General features: G+C 36.8%; 1 protein-coding gene across 1 annotated transcript in view; it reads right to left on the reverse strand.

Annotated features, from left to right (window-relative positions):
- The window catches only part of SYNE1 (spectrin repeat containing nuclear envelope protein 1), a 583464-nt gene that overhangs the window by 187134 nt on the left and 376046 nt on the right, over window positions 1-20284 (reverse strand). Inside the window, 4 exon segments of the mRNA XM_044001388.1 lie at window positions 14890-15033; window positions 18010-18192; window positions 19583-19705; window positions 19868-20053. Of these exon segments, the coding sequence (XP_043857323.1) occupies window positions 14890-15033; window positions 18010-18192; window positions 19583-19705; window positions 19868-20053 (636 nt within the window).

Here is a 20284-nt window from a genome sequence, read left to right on the forward strand (position 1 = left end):
ACATTTGGGAAACTGCATAGATCTTTCAATGACTCCAAACTTCTCCTTGAAATTATTTTTTATAAACAAACATGATTGTTAAGCAAAACAAATCATTGGTTATTTCTAAATATGGATGTCTTATCCTGTGTTTGAATACATTGCCTCTCTACTAAGAAATGGGTAGCATACTTCATCATTGTCACTGAAATAAAGTTTGGTCATTTCACTGATCAGTGTTCTAAAGTTTTTTTTTTTTTAAGTTTAATTTTTTCAACATTATTGTTATTATCCAAAGCTTTCTCCTGCTTCTATAACTTCACTTGGCATTAGTTCACAAAAGTCTTGCCAGGTTTTATTGAAACAATCTCTCTCACCATTTTATACAGTACAATAATATTAAATTACATGCATATACTGTTATTTGTTCAGCAACTTCCCAATTGATTGGTACAGCCTCAGTTTCCAGATCTTTGTAGCTACGGTAATAACTACTGCAAATGATTTTTTTTCCCATCTGGATCCTTTTTCTTTTTCTTTGATCTCTTTGGGATACAGGCCTAGTTGCGATATTGTTAAGCCAAAGAGTATGCACAGCTTACTAACATTTTGGCACACTTCCAACTTGTTTTCCATAACGGCTGAACCAATTTACAATTCCACCAACAGCATATTAATGTTCCTCAAAAACATCTTTTTAGAAAATAGTGATATTTTTTTCTGGCATTACTGTATGATTATAAATCAGACTAATACTGTATCTGAAGAATCAAAACTAAAAATCACTAAAAGGGCAAATGGAGAGATGTATAGTGAGTATAAATAAGCTGTAGCATATCACCAATGACAAATTAAACACAAGAAGTGGCATAAAAGATATTGTCAAGGAGATATATGACTAGAAAAGGGAGTGAGGCATTCAACAACCAAGAGTAGTGAGGGATATAAGATATACAGTCCCAATGCTATACTGGAACTTACTATATATGTATGTGTATGTGCATGAGTGGAGAGAGAGAGAGAGAGAGAGAGAGAGAGAGAGAGAGAGAGAGAGAGAGAGAGAGAGAGAGAAAGATCACTCTTTAAGAAGCCCTATAGCATGTTGAGTTACCCTTCTGTGGAGCATTTATAGGAGTACATGGATAAGAATACATAGGGTGGGGGCAGCTAGGTGGTACAGCAGATAAAGCACTGACCCTGGATTCAGGAGGACCTGAGTTCAAATCTGACCTCAGACACTTAACACTTACTAGCTGTGTGACTCTGGGCAAGTAACTTAACCCTCATTGCCTTTCGGGGGGGGGGGGGGAGAGGGAAGAGTACATAGGGTAAGAAAGAAGGAAAAGATTAACTAACTGTGTGACCCTGGGCAAGTCACTTAACCCTCATTGCCCCACAAAAACAAACAAAAAACCAAAAGGAATAGATTGGTTGTGAATCACTGGAGTGGGTACCAATATAGATGAGATTCATCGATCCGTTGAAGTACTAACAAATGTATATATTACTTGTATGGTGAACATGTTTGCCCTTTAACAAAAATTAAATTAAAATCATACTTTGCTATTACTTTTCCTGACTTTTCCATTATGACAAACTGTGCCTCCCCTTTACTTTACTTCTCTCTTATATTTTTTTTGGTGTATACAAGCTACCTTTTAATTCTAAACATTGAGGTGATTTTTGTCCATGAACAATAACAACATTGCTTATTTAAGCCTGAGATAATTTTTTTAAAAAATGAAGTCAATAAGTATGTCCATGAAAGCAGAGGTAGTATCCTGTTGTAGAAAAAGCACTGGCCTGAGGTTCTGAAGGCTAAGGTTCAAGGCTGTGCTAGGCCACTTAAATGTTTGATTTTATCTAAATCTTTTCATGTCTTTCAGTTTTAGTGAAATCTGGAAATGAAGGGACCAGACCACAGAATCTTTAAGGCTACTTGAGGCTCCAAAATTCCATATTTTAGATTCTAAAGAAATTTTATTTAATATTTCCTCGAGAAGGCTAAAAAGGTTGACATATTTAAATTCTGGGTCTTTTGAAATGAAAATCTGATGACTTCTTTTCTAAGTTAAACCATTAAAAATTTAAAAAAAAATATGACTCAGGAAAAAAGATGTTGAGTAGAAGTTCCAGGTTATTTAAGGGCTGAAGGCAATTCAGAAACCTAGAGATTAGCCTGACAAGAAATTAAAAAGTGAGAAGGACAAATGTTTGCAGCTATTGAATTTGGTTTACTTACAACAGTATTCTGTTAACCTTGCCACACAAACTCTTCACTATTTTCTTGATTATCCTTTTTGTTGCCCCTTAACTTGGAGCTCTACTCCACAGCTCTCTTTGGCTATTTTTCCTTTCTGATTTTCTCTGTGTACTTTTCAGGTTTTTCTATATGGGAATGTTTTAAATTTCTTTTAAAATAATAAAACCAAACAAGCAATGCAGTCTATCAACAACCATAGGAATTGTTCATATTCTCTAATAAACACAGAGAGGCAGATATCACCTCATCTATCTGTCAGGTGCAGATAAACAATAATGCCATTAGTTACATTAATTAAAACCAAGTACTGGGAAGACCTGCCACCATCAGGGACACTATTTCCCCATTACTGTGACCCTTTTCCTCTCTCCAAAGTAGGGATCACCCAGAATGCATACTAGATTCCTGACTGTTCACATGACTTGGGTGGAATGAGACTCTTTCATTCTACTCTTTCTGGAAAAATGGAGGACTACCATCAGCCCTGCCACTGCCTCTTAATGTCCTTCTGGATTTATGATTTACCCTGAGGACATGCACTGCAGACCCTTAGGAATTCCAAGCCTGAACTTTCTCTTATGCATTATGTCCTTCAAATAGGATGACAGAAGGCAGGGACTTTCCAGTTTTTTCTATTTTATTTCAAACCCTTAGCACAGTCTTGGAACATACTAATTGATTAACAAATACTTTTTCACTCCCCAACATTCATCCATAATAAAAATACTTAGCAGTCTCTAAAGGTAAAAGTATGAATTATTTCACCATTCTTTTTTTTTTTTACAAATGCAGATTTAAATCAAGTATTTACTAAGTACCAATGATATGCAAGTGATGGGGATATAGAGATGAAAATAAAACCTTGAGCTTTCATTCTATTGAGAAGATAAATGTACATTTTAGGAGGAAGAAAGCACTAATAACTAGAAAATCAGGAAAGGTTCTAGGAAGTAAACCTTGAAAGCAGAAAAGTATTCTTAAAGGATTAAGGATTTTTAAAGATTCTTGAAAAAGAATATGATTCAAGCATTGCATGGAGATGGAAAAAATGAAACACAGAGTTGAGAGAATTGCTACTTGTTCTGGTTTGCCCTTCGTTGTCCAAAGAGGATCATGACTTCAGGGTGATGTCATGACTTGAAATGAAATGGATTTAAGTGAGGGAGGGGTAGGTGACATCACCAACCTCTTTCCTTCAAAGCCACACATACACACACACACACACACACACACACACACACACACACACACACACACACACACACACACACACACCCCAGGAAGATTGGAATGGCCCTGTATGTTTTTTGGGTTTTTGTTTTTGTTGTTTTGTGTGTGTGTGTGTGTGTGTGTGTGTGTGTGTGTGTGTGTGTGTGTGTGTGTGTGTGTGAGGCAATTGGGGTTAAATGACTTGCCCAGGGTCACACAACTAGTAAGTGTCAAGTGTCTGAGGCCAGATTTGAACTCAGGTCCTCCTGAATCCAGGGCTGGTGCTTTATCCACTGTGCCACCTAGCTACCCAACCCTGTATGTTTTAAACAATTGGGATTAAGTGACTTGCCCAGGGTCACATAGCTAATGTGTCTGAGGTGAGATTTGAATTGCTGAGTGGTTAAAGTACCAGGCCTGGAATTAGGAAGACCTGAGTTTAAATCCCGCCTCAGACTCTTACTATCTATGTGACCATGGGCAAGTCACTTAACTTCATTTGCTTCAGTTTCCTCATCTGAAAAATGAGCTGGAAATGGAAATCGTAATGGTAAACCACTCCAGCGTCTTTGCCAAGAAATTGTCCAAAAAGCATTGGACATGACTGAAACAGCTGAACAAAAAAATAAAAGTTATCAATATAAGTAGGAAAAATGGTGATCGGAATAGCACTAATCTAACAGAGGGTTTTGATTTCATTCCTGTTAAAGTATTTGCAAACCTTAAAGAGGCTGAGAAATTAGAAGAATCAGGAGATTCTAGAAATGCATTCTCATGAGCTCTTCCTCATTTTCCAACAAAAGGCAAAGTAAACACTTTCCTTAAAAAGCAAGTGAATGCCATCTGCTATTCCTTTTACAATCCTGGCACTAATTAGATCTCTTGCATGCTCAGATAAACAGGAATGATATTTATTTTTCACAAATGTGGTTTGCTAACAACTTAGATACATATTTTTGGCAATAATTCTACAGTTTTATTAACTTGACGTGAGAACATACAGACTTGTCTTTGGATTTACTAGCTGATATTGCTGCCACTATTTGAAAAGATATAAATGACCTTCAAACTCTCATACGTGTATAAAAACAATACAACACTTCTTTTGGATTTATCACAGACCTGACCCACCTCAAACTATATCCAGAGTTATGGTGACCTAACTAGAAGTTGACAGGTCATGAAGAGAAATTAATTGTTCTGAGTCAATAAGTGCAAACAGCTAGAGATTCTGGTGACTTAAAAATGCTATCCTATGTCAGTCCAGACAATAATGAGGGCCAGAGGTTCTAATAATGCCAGAGGAAAACGAAGGGAGGCCGGTAAGGAAAAGGGGGAAAAAGTAATAAAAGCTAATTGAATCTGGATTTCTGGTGATATGAGTGATACAAAGTCCCAAGAGATTACTGAAAAGATTCTAAAAATGTGAACTATTATATCATGAAATTAAAAGGATTAGTGAGGGAGGAAGGATTAATGATAAAACATTTCCTTCTTCTTTTTAAGATTGGCAACAAAACAGCAAAGTTTGGCATATGGTTATAATTCTCTCTCATAGACTTTAATACAATGATTAATATCTGCATTCAGAATCTCATTTAACCCACTGACTCTGCTTCCAAGTGATTCTTTGGAAGAGAGGGAGTTGTGGAAGTATTATATAGTATATAGTCTGTGTGTAGAAGTATATGTGTGTGTATATGTACATATGCATATATATGCATATACATATACACATATGAAATATACTCTTACTCCTTCACTCTCTGTAGTCATTCCTGTTCATGGTAGATGTCCATAAGGTGTCTGACCTGGGTCTTCTTTTCTTCTTTACTATTGTGCTTGGTTATTACATCAGCTTTCATGCACTCAATTATCTTCTCTGTGCTAATGGTTCTCAGGATGATTTATCTAGTCCTAACCACTCTTTATATCCAGTCTTGAATCTCCAATTCTTGGCCATCTCAAACTTGAAATCCCATAGACGTCTTAAACTCAACATGTTCAAAGCTGAACTCATTATATTTCCCCCTAAACCCTCCCCTTTTCTTAACTTCTCTATTACTGTTGAAAGCACTACCATTCTCTAAGTCACTCAGTCACTCTTTACTCTCTCACCATCATATCTAATATATCGCCAAGTCCTATTGATTCAACCATCACAACATTTCTCACACTAGGAATATTACAATTGCCTATGGTTAGTTTAACTGCTTCATCTCTCTCCATTATGCCCACTCACCTGTCAAATTGATCTTCCTAAAGCATAGATATTATGATATTATCCTTCCTCTCATCTACTCAGTCACCTCTAGTGATTCCCTATTACCTCCAGCATCAAATATGAAATCCTGTGTCTTTTAAAGTCTGTAATAACCTAGCCCACTCCTCCTCTTCCAGTCTTCTTACATCTTACTCCATTCCACATACTGTATGATTCAGTAACACTGGCTTCTTTGCTGTTCCCCAACCCAAGACACACAATGTCCTGAGTCCATGCATTTTCACTATCTCTCATGCTTGGAATTCACTCTCTCTTTTCATCTCTGCCTCCTCACTTCCCTGACTTCCTTCAAAGCTCAATTCCTTCAAAGCTAAAATTCTGTCTTCTGCAGGAAGCCTTTCCTGATTCCTCATAAGGCTCGTTCCTTCCCTGTGAAATTACATCCAGTTTATCCTGTATATTTCTTGTTTGTACATAGTTGTCTACCTGTTATCTCCCCATTAGATAGTGACTCCTTAAGGGCAAGGGCTATTTTTACATTTTTCTTTGTTTTGTATTTTTTTTGGCAACCCTAGTAATTAGCACTTTGTCTGGTGTGTGTGTGTGTGTGTGTGTGTGTATTTGTGTATATAAATAAAACGTTCAGCACTTAATAAATGCTTGTTGACTATTAACTGGCAGAGTTTTCTTGTTATTATCTTATTCTGAATACCTTAAAATATATCTCTTTGTTCCTTGAAGTTACTAAATTCTTGAAGTATTTCAGGTTTAGCATGAGCTCATTTTATGGGCTAGTAACAATATCTAGGTGGTCCAGTGGATAGAGTACCAGGTTTGAAATCAGAAGACCTAAGTTCAAATCTAGCCTCAGACACTTAAAAGCTGTGTGACCCTGGGCAAAGCACTTAGCCTTATCTGGCTCAGTTTCCTCATCTGTAAAATGAGCTAGAGAAGGAATGGCAAACCACTCCACTATCTTTGCCAAGAAAACCCCAAATTGGGCCAGGAAGATTCAGACACAATTGAAATGACTAAACAACAAAAATATTTAAGAAATTAAAATATATTAATTATAACTCCCTCATTCACTCCTCTGAGTTCCCACCTCCTTTATAACTTTTGACAATTCTTTAGTAGCACATGTGAAAGACCATCCCCTAATGGTCTGCTCTCTTGTCTTTGGAACCATTAACACGGTCAAATTAGTTCTGCCATTGTTCCTATATGGGGCATGTCAATCCATTTCCCAAATTGCCTCCTGCTCACCATTTTATAACTTCTAGGAGCAGAGTGCCCCACTCTGCACCCTTTCCTGTGTTGTTTCTCTTAGACTATAAATAAGTTCTTTGAAACTTAGCTTTGTCATTTGTATCCTCAATACTTTGCATATAAGTAAATGCTTAATAATGGGGCAGCTAGATGGGGCAAAAGATAAAGCACTAGGATTTGAATCAGGAAGACATGAGTTGAAACATGAACTCAGACATTTACTAGCTGCATGACCCTAGGTAAATCACTTAACACCTATTTATCTCAATTCTTCATCTGTAAAATGGGGACACACTGAAGAAGGAAAGGGCAAACCACTCCAGTATCTTTACCAAGAAAACCTCATGAACAAAAATTCATGTGGTCAGGTAGACTTGGACACATACTGATCAACAACAACAAAAATGTTTAATAAATCTCCCTCCCCCATTCATTTACAACTCAGGTAATTTCACATAGTAATGAATGATGAATGATTATCACATAATGATTTTTTTTTTTTGGTGAGGCAATTGGAATTAAGTGACTTGCCCAGGGTCACACAGCTAGTAAGTGTTAAGTTTCTGAGGTCGGATTTGAACTCAGGTACTCCTGAATCCAGGGCTGGTGCTCTATCTACTTCGTCACATAATGATTTTGACACAGGTACTATAATCAATAAAATTCAGTGATAATGTCATTGACTAGGATGTTATATGTAGGATAGGAGTTATTTGTACAATTTTATGAGATGGTAGAGATTATTTCTATATAATTATCATTTTAAATGATTGTTTAAAATATGATTTATTAAATTCACAATTTGAAACTTCACTTTACTAATGACCATATTCTTTGAATAATATCTGCAATTCTTTTACCATGGACACTCCAACATTTCAATAACTTGGAAGAAGATGACTTTTGAGAGTTCTCTGGACAAAAGAATTTAAAACCCTCCAGCAAATCTTATAATGAACCTTTGGAATTTAGCTAACTAGTATTCAAAGATATAGTGCAGAATATAATGGTAATTAGCATTATTAATACTAAGTTCTTACTAATTAATTTTATTAAATTACTTTTTTATTAATATGATTCAGATTTCTACAAGTTTTTGTTTTATAGGAAAGAGAAAGCTACAGATCCATTGGTTAGAAGATATTTTTATTAGTTTCTATAAAATTTAGTTCACCTCTTAAATTTGAATAAAAATCCCTTTCATATTGAAAAATTGTAAATAAACTTCATTATCAACAGGGATTTTATGTCTATTTTTATATTTTAATGGATTTATGACCTGATCAGTGTGAAGATTCCCTTCACCATTGTTAAATGCTCTCATATAATCAACTCATTCATTTTTCTTCACAAATATATGTCTTTGAGTGGAGACAGAGCTAAGATGGCAGAGGAAATACATTAAACACACAGAGCTCCTGACACAATTATCCCGCAAACAGCAATAAAACAAGCCCTGGAGCGGCAAAACCCACAAAAAGACACTGAGATTATTTTCCAGATTAAAGGGGGCTGTACTGGGCTGTGAGCAGAATCCAACCCCCCTTCCCCCATCACTCCAACACAGACCCCAAATATGCTGCACAAAGGGAACTTACCCCTAGCCTCTGAATAAGCTGCAGCACCTGTGTCTTCTGGAACTAAGCTTACCATCAGGTGAGAGGGCTGAATGGCTGGCCCAAGGGGTGAAAAACACAGGGGTGTCTGTGGGACCTGAGGAAGAGTTCAGATATCCTACCCCAGCAGGGAACCAGGAAGAAATCTTGAGCTGAAGGAGGCCCAGGTCGGGGAAAGGCACAAGCTCTTCAAAGCTAAAAACCACCACAGCACTCTGCTGGCTGGTTAACTAGCAAGTTGGCTTCAGGTTACCTTCAGACCAGAGAACAGGCCAGGTGAGAGAAAAACCTTCCCTCCCTCAAACCGAACCTGGGACCTTCTAAAGCTTGACACAGTGTAGCTTGCAAGTAGGTCCCCACTGTAAGAGGGAGCTAAAAGTCAAGTAAAAAATGGCAAGATGAGGAAGCAAAGAAAGTTGAGAACAATAGAATGTTTCTTTAGCAACAAGGAAGATCGAGGTGCACCCTCAGAAGAAGATAACAACCTCATGGCCCCTACATCCAAAGCTTCTAAGAAAAATATGAATTGGCCTCAGGCCATGGAAGCTCTCAAAAGGAACTTTGAAGAGAAAGTAGGAGAGATAGAAGGAAGACCTAGAGAAGTCAAGGAAAGAATGGAAAGCGAAATGAGAGCAATGCAGGAGAGCTATGAGAAAAAAGTCAACAGCTTAAAAAGCCAAATGGAAAAGGAGATTAAAAAAAAAAAAAGCTGTCTGATGAAAATTATTGCCTAAGAACTAGGACTGAACAAATTGAAGCTAGTAACTTTATGAGAAACCAAGACACAGTAAATCAAATCCAAATGAATAAAAAAATAGAGGGCAATATGTAATGTCTCTTTGGAAAAACAACTGACCTGGAAAATAGCTCCAGGAGAGATAATTTGAAAAGTCATTGGACTACCTGAAAACCATGACCAAAATAAGAACTTAGCATCTTCCAAGAGATTGTCAGGGAAAATTGCCCTGATATTCTAGAAGCAGAAGGCAAAATAGAAATTGAAAGAATCCACAGATCACCTCCTGAAAGAGATCCCAAAAGGAAAATCTCCAGGAATATTATAGCCAAATTCCAGAGCTCCCAGGTCAAGGAGAAAATATTACAAGCAGCTAGAAAAAAGGAATTCAAATACTGTGGAGCTCCAATAAGGCTAAAACAAGATCTAGCAGCATCTACATTAAAGGATCGGAGGGTATGGAATATGATATTCCAGAAGGCAAAGGAACTGGGACTACAGCCAAGAATCAGGTACCCAGCAAAACTGATTATAATCTTTCCGAGGAAAAAATGGGACTTCAATGAAAAAGAGGACTCTCAGGCATTTGTGATGAAAAGACCTGAACTGAATAGAAAATTTGACTTTCAAATACAAGACCCTGGAGTTGCAAAGAAAGGTAAACAGGAAAAAGACTTCATGAGGGATAGTAAAAGATCAAACTGTTTACATTCCTACCTGAGAAGATAATACTTCGAACTCATAAGAACTTTCTCAGCAAGAAATTCACAGAAGACACAAGGCTGAACTGAATATGAAGGGATGATCTCTGTAAAGCATTTATGTTTTGTTCTTTGTGGGGCAAACAGGGTGGGGGGTCTTATGTCTGGGGCCCAATTTGGACTCGGGGCTTCCTGGGTCCAGGCCACCTAGCTAACCCATAATGACATCTTTAAAATAGGGTTGAGGGGTAGGAGGAATAGACTGGGGTAGAGGTAAGGGGAGAGATGGTCTGGGGAGAGGTAGTTCACATGAAGGAAATAAGAAAAAAGCTTATGGAGGGGAGGGGAAGAGCAGGAGGGAGTGGGGAAGTGAGTGAACCTTAATATCATCATTGGCTCAAAGAGGGAATAACATACATACTTAAGTGGGTATAGTAATATATTTTTGCCCTCAGGGACAGTGGGAGGGGAGGGAGATTGGCGGGGTTGGGAGGTGGAGAAGAGGGGAAGGAGGGAAGGGCTGATTTGGGGGAGAGAGCAGTAAAAAGTAAAACACTTTCAAGGAAGGTGAAGGTGTTCAGCATAACTGCACAAGTATGGCAAATTGAAATGCTTGATTTCATAGAGAGGGTTCAGGAGGGAGGGAGGAAGAAGAATTTAGAACATAGAATTAGCTCAAAGACCTTAATGTCATCAGAGTAGGCTCAAGGAAGGAATAACATTCACATCCAATTGGGAGGAGTAATCTATTTAACCCTACAGGAAAGTAGGAGGGGAAGAGGATAAGAAGGGAAGGGTGAAAAAAGGGAGTGCAGAGCCAGGGAGGGGACAATCAGAAGTAAAACACTTTTGAGGAGGAATAGGCTAAAAGAAGATAAAAAATAGAGTAGATATCATGGGAAGGGAATAGGATGGAGGGAAATAGTTATGATGATTGATTATAATGGTAAAACCTACTTTGCTAGGCTATTATGAAGAAAATTCTTTGTCAAGTTTAAGGTGCTATATACAGGTTATGATGAATAGGATACTATCAGAAAAACCTGGAAAGACCTACATGAACTGAAGCAGAGTGAAATGTACTGTATACAAAATAACAGCAATAGTGTAAGATGATCTGCTGGGAAGCATGTAGTTATTTTCAGCAAGGCAATGATCCAATATAACTCTGAAGGACTTATGAAAATTGCAACCCATCTACAGAGAAAGAACCGATGGTATCTGAAAACAGATGGAAACACAATTAGAAAAATTTTTTTATTTGAAAATTCCTTAATCTGAAGTTTTGTTTTTTAACTCTTTTCTCTCACAACCTAGCTAATGGGGGCAGCTCGGTGGTGCAGTGGATAGAGCACTGGCCCTGGAGTCAGGGAGGAGTACCTGAGTTCAAATCCGGCCTCAGACACTTAACACTTACTAGCTGTGTGACCCTGGGCAAGTCACATAACCCCAATTGCCTCACTAAAAAAAAAAAAAAAAAACCTAGCTAATGTGGAAATGTTTTCCATGACTACTCATGTATAACTTATTTTGAATTGCTTGAGTTCTTGGGGGGGGGTAGGAAGGGAGGGAGGAAGAGAAGTTGGAACACAAAGTTTTTTAAAAATTGATGTCAAAATTTGTTTTTACATATATTTTGGAAAATAAAATTTTTAAGGAAAAAAAAAACAAATATATGTCTTTGATAATGTATTTTATGCCTCACTAGTTAGGTGGCAGAGTCTACCTAACTCCACTATAAACATCTTTCCATTATCTTCTGAGTTACTTATATATTTTTTAATTCTGCAATCACATTCAATTTTGTGTAGTCACATACCATCAATGGGAAAACACTAGTGTTAAAAAGATGGACTTTTAAAAGCAGTAAGGAACTTCAGATCACTCAAATTACTATACCATTTCCCACACACAATCTAACCATATCTCTTTCAATACAAATCTGGATTCAACTGCAAATGTACATAGATACATATGTACACATGTGTGTATGGATATGTATATATGTATATACACACATACAGACATATATACATACACACACACACACATATATATATATCCATATATATATATTATGAAGAGTATTTGTATCTGTGGATAGATGGATCGATAGACAGATATAGACAGAGATAGAGAAACAAATGGATTATTAAGTCCTTTCAGTCATGCTCGACTTCACAATCTCATTTGGGGTTTTCTTGGCAGAGAGATACTAGAGTAGTTTGCCATTTCCTTCTCCAGCTTATTTTTATGGTATTTTATTCAGTTTTAAGGAACTGAGGCAAGCAGGGTTACGTGAATTGTACAGGGTCACACAGCTAGTAAGTATCTGAGGTCAGATTTGAACTCATTAAACGAGTTTTCCTGATTCTAAGCCCAATACTCTATCCACAGCACCACCATACATATATACATACATGTATACATATATGACTGTGCATATCTGTATATATGCATGCATATATATGCATATATGTACATATGTGTATATGTTTTTTAGTTTAAAAAAAGTTAAATGCTTGATGGCCAAAGTAGAGACTGAGTAGTTTTGAATGCCTCTTAAAAATCTGTGTTGCATAATAAATCTTCTTTAAAAATGGTGATGATCAGAGTGAAGGTTTTTTGCTTTTGGCCATTCTTCACAGTGGGAGTCCACAACTTGGTTAAGCAGGTCAGGTTGGAGTTGCTATAGTTTTTGGCAAAGACTATTCCTTTTTCTTTCATTTAATTTGAGATTGATTTCGAGCTTGGTTCTAATAAATTAATGATCTAAATGAATTGGGGAGACCTGATTTCAGAAATGACAAACATAAATCATTAGCTCTTTATTGCTAATAAGATATAGTTAAATTCATTTCACTTATGTGTGCATGTGTGTGCATGTGCATGTGTGTGTGTGGTCTACTAACTTTCTTCATGATGTATTTCATTCACATCTAACCTTTCTCTAGACTGCCTGCTAAATTGCCACCCTGAGAAACCACCACACTGGGACCCTCCTCTCCTCATTGGTGACTTTTTCTGGGACGACCATTTTATTAAGAGCCTCAATAATGCTTCACCTTCAATTCCAATCTCTCTTAGGATTCCTTCTTATTAGCTGCCCCTACACAGGTATGCTTTCTCCTCCTATTACCACTTCCCATCTCCCCTTTGTGTATTATATTCCCTAATTAGTTCTGAAGATAAGGGGAACATTGCTTAATGAGTGTACTCTCTCTGTCAATACATGCACACACATATACTTATATACAGACATACATATATACAGACACACAGATATACATATATATGTATACACACAAGCATGTGTGATGCAATAATGTTAGGTTTCTGACAGCTTTCTTTTTTTGAAAAATTTTTTGTTATTCCCTGTTTTAACATCACTTTCATTTCTGAATATGTTTTTCTTTCCTCCTCTACCTATTAAGCTATCCTCTGTAACAATAATTTGGAAAAAGAGAAGAAAAAAATAGTTCCCTAAACATACCCAATTCAAAAAACTCATATAATGTTTATATAATATTTCACCATTATAACTCCATCTCTTCAAAGATGGGAGAGAGGTTTATTTTTGGCAATTATTCTCGAGGATCAGTTATTCATTATAGTTGTACAGTATGAAGTTTTCTGTTGTTGGTTTACATAGTCATTTTATGTGTGTGTGTGTGTGTGTGTGTGTGTATGGTATATATACACACACATATGTGTACATACACAGAGATTTTATATATGTATGTATGTATGTATGTATGTATGTATGTATGTGTTTCCCTAGGTTCTGTAAATTTCACTCTACCTGAATCCCAGTCTCCCATTCTTTTCTAAATTCTCTGTATGTATTGTGCTATTTGGTACAGTAATATTCCATTAGATTTAAGAGTCACAATTGCTTTAGCCATTCTCCAGTTGATGGGAACCTATTTTTGACTTTTAAAAATTTCTTGATTCTTAACTCTATTCTCTCTCTCTCTCTCTCTCTCTCTCTCTCTCTCTCTCTCTCTCTCTCTCTCTCCTTCCCTCCCTCCTCCCTCTCTCCCTCTTTCTTCCCCTCTTCCTCCTTCACACACAATTACATAGGAAATACACATATTTTTGCTAACCTCCTTAAGCCCTACTTTCACATTAAAATAATAAATTCATATTCATCGAGATTCTTACAATCAAGACCATACTGCAGGTTAAGAGTCACAGAATCCGGCCTCACATATTTACTAACTGACCCTAGGTAAGTCCCTTAACCTCTGTTTGTCTCAGTTTCCTTACCTGTAAAATGGGGGTGATAATCGTACCTACTTCCCAGGGTTGGTGTGAGAATCAACTGAGAGAATAATTTTAAAGCGCTTCGCACAGTGTCTGTCATATAGTAAGCACTACATAAAGATGATGAAGATGATGATGATCATTGGAAAGTACCTCAGAGGCCATCTAGTTCAATTCATACATGAAAAAAATCCCCAATACAATATACCTGACAAGAAGTCAACTGGCTTCTGCTTGAAGACCTCAAGGGAGGGAGAACCCATCACCTCTCTGGGTTACCCATTCTTCTTTTAGACACCTCCACTTGTTAGGAAGTTTTTCCTTACATTAAACTGCAATGGACAACTTTGCCATCTCCACCCAATTACTTCTGATACTTTCCATACTCACAGTTTATTTTTGCTACAAACATCGTTATTCTGAAATACCCTATAGGAGCTGAGTGGTGGTTTATAAAATATATTTCGAATTTATTTATTTATTCTAACAAGCATCAGATTCCAAGCATTGTAATCCATATTTATTATCCTACTGGAAAATAACTCAGAAGAATGGCCAAAGAAACAGATTTTTAAAATAAAAGCAATCCGCTGTGTATAGAATTTGAACTCTGTGCCTGTTTTTACCTCATGACGAGAAATCTGGGCTTGTAGCTCCTGGATATTACTGGTGGTGACTGGCTTATCTTGGATCTCTCTATGAGCTCCTTCTATTAGTTGCTGTAGATGCTTCATTTCTTGTTCATATTGCTCATATTGTACTACTGCTTCCTATAGGACAAAAACAAATTCCCATTTTTTCCAATTACTATATAAATTGAAGTTACATACAATGGAACCCCAATAAATAAATAGACAAAGATAACATTGATGTTTTAGGCTTTAATGTCACGTATGGGGTCATTTTAGATTTCCTTTTCTTTTCTTTTTTTTTTTTTTGTGGGGCAATGAGGGTTAAGTGACTTGCCCAGGGTCCCACAGCTAGTGAGTGTCAAGTGTCTGAGGATGGATTTGTACTCAAGTCTTCCTGAATCCAGGGTCGGTGCTTTATCCACTGAGCTACCTAGCTTCCCCGATTTCCTTTTCTTTAAAAAAAATCATTAAAACCTACTATGTGCAAAGTACAAAGGATAGAGTTTCAAACAAAATTAAACAGTTCTTTTTGTTCAAATAGTTTATATTCCACTAGAGGGAAGGACCATGTACACAAAAAAAGTAAATATAATATGATCTGAGGAATGAAAGAATATCAGCAACCAGATGGTATGAGGAAGGAACTGCAGAAGTTTCATGGAATTAATGATATCCAAGCTGAAGAAAATAAAACAAAACAAAACAAAAACAAAAACTTTGTGTATGTGCATGTGTATTTCTCTGTGTGTATATGACATGACCTGCACTCAATGTTCCCTATTTAAGATTTCAGCTTATTTGCAATGCATTTTGTAAGTTTAATGGGTATAATTAAGGGAGCTCCTTGGTTTTCCTGGACCCTGGTCCACTTCCAGAGAGACATGGGCTTTTAATCAGCCCTAAAGAATCAATCCCCTATGGGTCACTGTGGACTTGCACTGTAGGATGAAGGATCAGTTTTAGCTTCCATTATGATAGTTGGGGGTGTGGAAGAGTGCTGCTTCAAAGAGGAATAGCTATTGAAGGGGAAGAACTGCCAACTCAGGGGATTTTTAAAGAGATAGAAAACTTTTGCAATTGTGCTCTCTCATCTCATTTCTCGAGCATGCTGGGACTTTTACAGCTTTCCTGCAGACTTCCAAAATAGTGGAGGGGAGAGATATCTCCCCAAGCATCAATGGAAGCTGCTCACACACAGAGCTCATGCTGTCTAGGTGAGAGTAAGAGGGGGGGGGCAAGACTTTCGCAGCCTCTTCCAATTTTATGTCTCTTTTTTTCTGAGGACAGGTGACTATATAGTGATGCTAAGATGCATATTTTCCAACATTGGTGGTAACTTATGAGTGAGTTTGGCCAGTCAGGACTTCCTGAGTCCCAGTGCCTGTGGCCCAGGAGGAGCTACCTTCTCATAGGAGAGTATATACACTGACAGGATAATGAGTCCAAGCCATACCCTGGCTTGTCAGAAGTTATGAACCTTATGGACCTTTAATAATCTGCTTGAATTGTAGAGATCAGAGGTGAAAGTGAAATACCTGTTTACCAGTTCCACAAAGTGTTGGATATTTTATTTTTTTAAGAATCAGTATATAAGAATGCAATAGGAGTGACAGGTTATTGTATCTAACTTAAATATTTGTCAGTCTTTTATGTTCTAAGTATTTCTTTTGGGGGAGGAGAAAATAAGCAGCTGCCCTCTGCTTGACTGTACTTTGTTAACTGAACATGTTTCTTAGGAAGGACCATGAGTCAAAACTAAGCTTTGTTTTAGAAATTTTCTCTAAAACTGAATGCAGAGCTGGGGTCAAGCCTATAGTTATTTTGTCAAAAATGACAAAATTCTTCTCAGAAGTGCAAAGCAACATTTATTATGTCCCTTCTAATTCTTAATATTTTATTTTTTTCTAAATACATATAAAACTTTTTATATTCATTTGAAAAATGTTTGAGTTTCAAAGCATAGGAGCATATATGTGCGTAATGGAAATACACGGATAATCTCTCTCTCTCTCTCTCTTTTTCTTAGGGGTGTTTCCATACACACATACATACATGCCATTTATATACATGTTGACTCTGTCATTAGAATATCAGTTTCTTGAAAGCATGGACCATTTTCTCTTTTTCTTTGTATCAATACCTACCACATAGCATGTACTTAAGAAATGCTAGTTAATTGATTGCTTGGCTGATTATGAAAGTAATAATTAGAAAAATAAAGAAGGTAGAAAAAAAGGAAAAGAATGGGGCAGCTAGGTGGCACAGTGGATAAAGCACTGGCCTTGGATTCAGGAGGACCTGAGTTCAAATCCAGCTTCAGACACTTGACACTTAATAGCTGTGTGACCCTAGGCAAGTCACTTAACCCTCGTTGCCCCTAAAAAAAAGAGAAAAGAATGGAAAACATGACAGAGTATGCTTCTGTTTTTGATGTTACTGAACAGAGAATTTGTGTATGAATTGGTGAAGACTCAAAATGAGATTTACATATTTTGCATTGAACTAGCATTAAGGCTTGTGTAAGAAAGTTTATCATTATTCTAAAAAGATAAAGTAAATATTATTTTACATAGGAGTATATCAGTTTCAGTGTTAATTTTAAGACATTTAAACTTCTCAGAGATGATGCTTGGCAAAATTAACTTTTTCATGTCCTTGTTTAAAAAAGTCTCACAAATTTTCAACGTTTATAATATTTACTCCAGTGCTTTCTCTAGTTTTTTTTTTCCAACTGATCCAAATGATAGAGGATTAATTCAAAGCTTAATCTTTGTATTTTCATGACATAGTCTGTCAAACTGAACCTTTCAGGTGTATTTTGGTCACTGAGAATGCCTGGATCTAAGTAAAACATGTGAATCATTTTTTGTGCTCCATGCCATGCAATAGATTTTATTTATTTATTTCACTTTTACTTATTTGTTTGTTTTTTGTGGAGCAATGAGAGTTAAGTGACTTGCCCAGGGTCACAGAGCTAGTAAGTGTCAAGTGTCTGAGGCCAGATTTGAACTCAGGTCCTCCTGACTCCACAGCAGGTGCTTTATCTACTGCGCCCCCTAGCTGCCCTTGGCAATAGATTTTATACAGAAGGCCCTCCATGTGTCTGACACTTGCCTGCATTATGTTGCACTGTTGAATAGCAGTGTGTTGTAAACGGCTGGCTTCATCTTGTAGTCTCAGAGCCATGTGGCATAGAGGCAGGTTAGTGACCGCTTCTTCGGGGATTCTTAGAGCACTCTGACAAAACTGCACGGCTTCTACCTTTGGTTTCAGTGATTCCATCTCAGAAAGCAGGTGCTGAAAATAAAAGTCACATTTTATTGAATTATAAATAAGATTTAAAATGTCAACAAGCCTAATTATGGTAAGAGGTGATTAACTAGTCAGACACAAAGTGAAGGAAGTCACATCATAGTTTCATTACTTGTTGCCCAGGCAGCTCATCTTTTCTAAAAAGTAAATGGGAATTTTTTTTTAAGTAAATGGAATTTCATTGGGGATAGAAAAAGAATAAATTTAGATTTCTGGGCTATGTTCAATCTATACACATACTCTTTATTTTATTTATTTTTTTTTTGCGGGGCAATGGGGGTTAAGTGACTTGCCCAGGGTCACACAGCTAGTAAGTGTCAAGTGTCTGAGGCCGGATTTGAACTCAGGAACTCCTGAATTCAGGGCCGGTGCTTTTATCCACTGCACCACCTAGCTGCCCCATACTCTTTATTTTTAACTCTAGATAGCTCAGTTATCTAGGTTAGTTACTTTTAGCTTTAAATTAATCTAAACTGTCTAGTAATAACCAGGATGAACATTAAATAGTATTAATAAGGATCATTAAGCACATAAATCAATATAAAACCCAAAGGGTTTAATGATTTCTCTATATGAATTCCTCATATTCTATAAGGAACCACTAGTATATTTTATTCCACCAGTACTGATGTTTTATTTCTAGGTATTTGAATCTTTTGACACACTAAAAAAAAAAAAAATCTGGTCATAGCAAGAAATTAGTTGAAAACCTTATTTTAGACTCCCAAATTCTAGATATTTCCCTTAGATGAATTTTGACTTCAACGATCTAATCTCAAGGCAGCTAGGTTGCGCAGTGGATAGACCACTGGCCCTGGGTTCAGGAGGACCTGAGTTCAAATCCGGCCTCAGACACTTAACTGTGTGACGCTGGGCAAGTCACTTAACCCTCACTGCCCCAACAACAACAAAAAAAAGATCTAATCTCCCTTTAGTAGTTAAGACCTTTTTAGACTATTAATCCAAGTCCTAGGCCTTAGATATAAAAATCTATAAAATTGTAGACTTAAAAAACCCAACCCAAACCAAACCAAAAAACCCTCTCATATGTGTATTAGACTCATGTCAGCAAACAAAATAGAAAAAGAAAACATTTAAAAATCATTGTAAAGTGAAAAATCCCCCCAATTAACATTCCATCTCATTTCCTAAAAAAAAATAAAAATAAAAATAAAAATAAAAATAAAATTCTTCATGAAATAAGTGGGTGTCTCATAAGGTTTTATTGTCAAGATCAAAATTTTTCAAAGTAATTTACATATAACTAGGACTATAATTCAAGACAATCATCATTCTTTGCAAGGGCTACATTCCTGAAATAGTACCTTTGCATCCAATCACTTCTTGTTTGTTGTTGTTGTGTGTTTTTTCTTACCTGTCTATGAGAAAGCTGTTCTTTCAGACTTAGGCGTCCTAACTCTGGAGAAGTAAGAGTTTTTTGAGCTTGCTCCAAAGCAGCTTGTAAGATTTTTATCTCAGCTTCAAATTTTTTCATGTCCTAGAAAACCAAAGGGAGAGTAACCACAGTATAATATAAATTATGAACGTTTCAAAGAATAAAGTTTAATGAATGTTAACCAAGAAACAGACACTATGCCAGAGGTGAATATTAGATTCACTGTGACATCTCAACAGTTGGAATGATGGCTCCTTCATTTACCTTGGCAGCATCTTGGAGACTTTGTAAGCGTGATCTGATAAGCTGCCGCAGCCCCTCTGTCTCTCGTCCCAATTCTGACACTTGCTGAGACATGCCTTCAGTACAATACACGCTGCTCAGATAGTCTATCTTTTCTTTCATGGCCTCCAAATCAATGTGAATTTCTCCAGACTCCTCTAGCATGGTCTGGAATGAAAAGCAAGTATCTGTGATATAACATTTGTTTTTTCAAACTAACAAATAAAAAATAGATAGATCTGTTCACTAAAATATAAATCATGCCTAGTAGTTTCTTTTCCCGTGCTCCAAGCCCCTGATAGCTAATGGGTACAACACTGGAATGAGGATAAAGAATGGACTTGCTATTTCATAGGGAATGCCAGCTGAACAAACTTCCTTTACTAATGCATGCTACAC

The sequence above is a fragment of the Dromiciops gliroides genome, chromosome 4, assembly GCF_019393635.1.
Source record: "Dromiciops gliroides isolate mDroGli1 chromosome 4, mDroGli1.pri, whole genome shotgun sequence".
Lineage (NCBI taxonomy): Eukaryota > Metazoa > Chordata > Mammalia > Microbiotheria > Microbiotheriidae > Dromiciops > Dromiciops gliroides.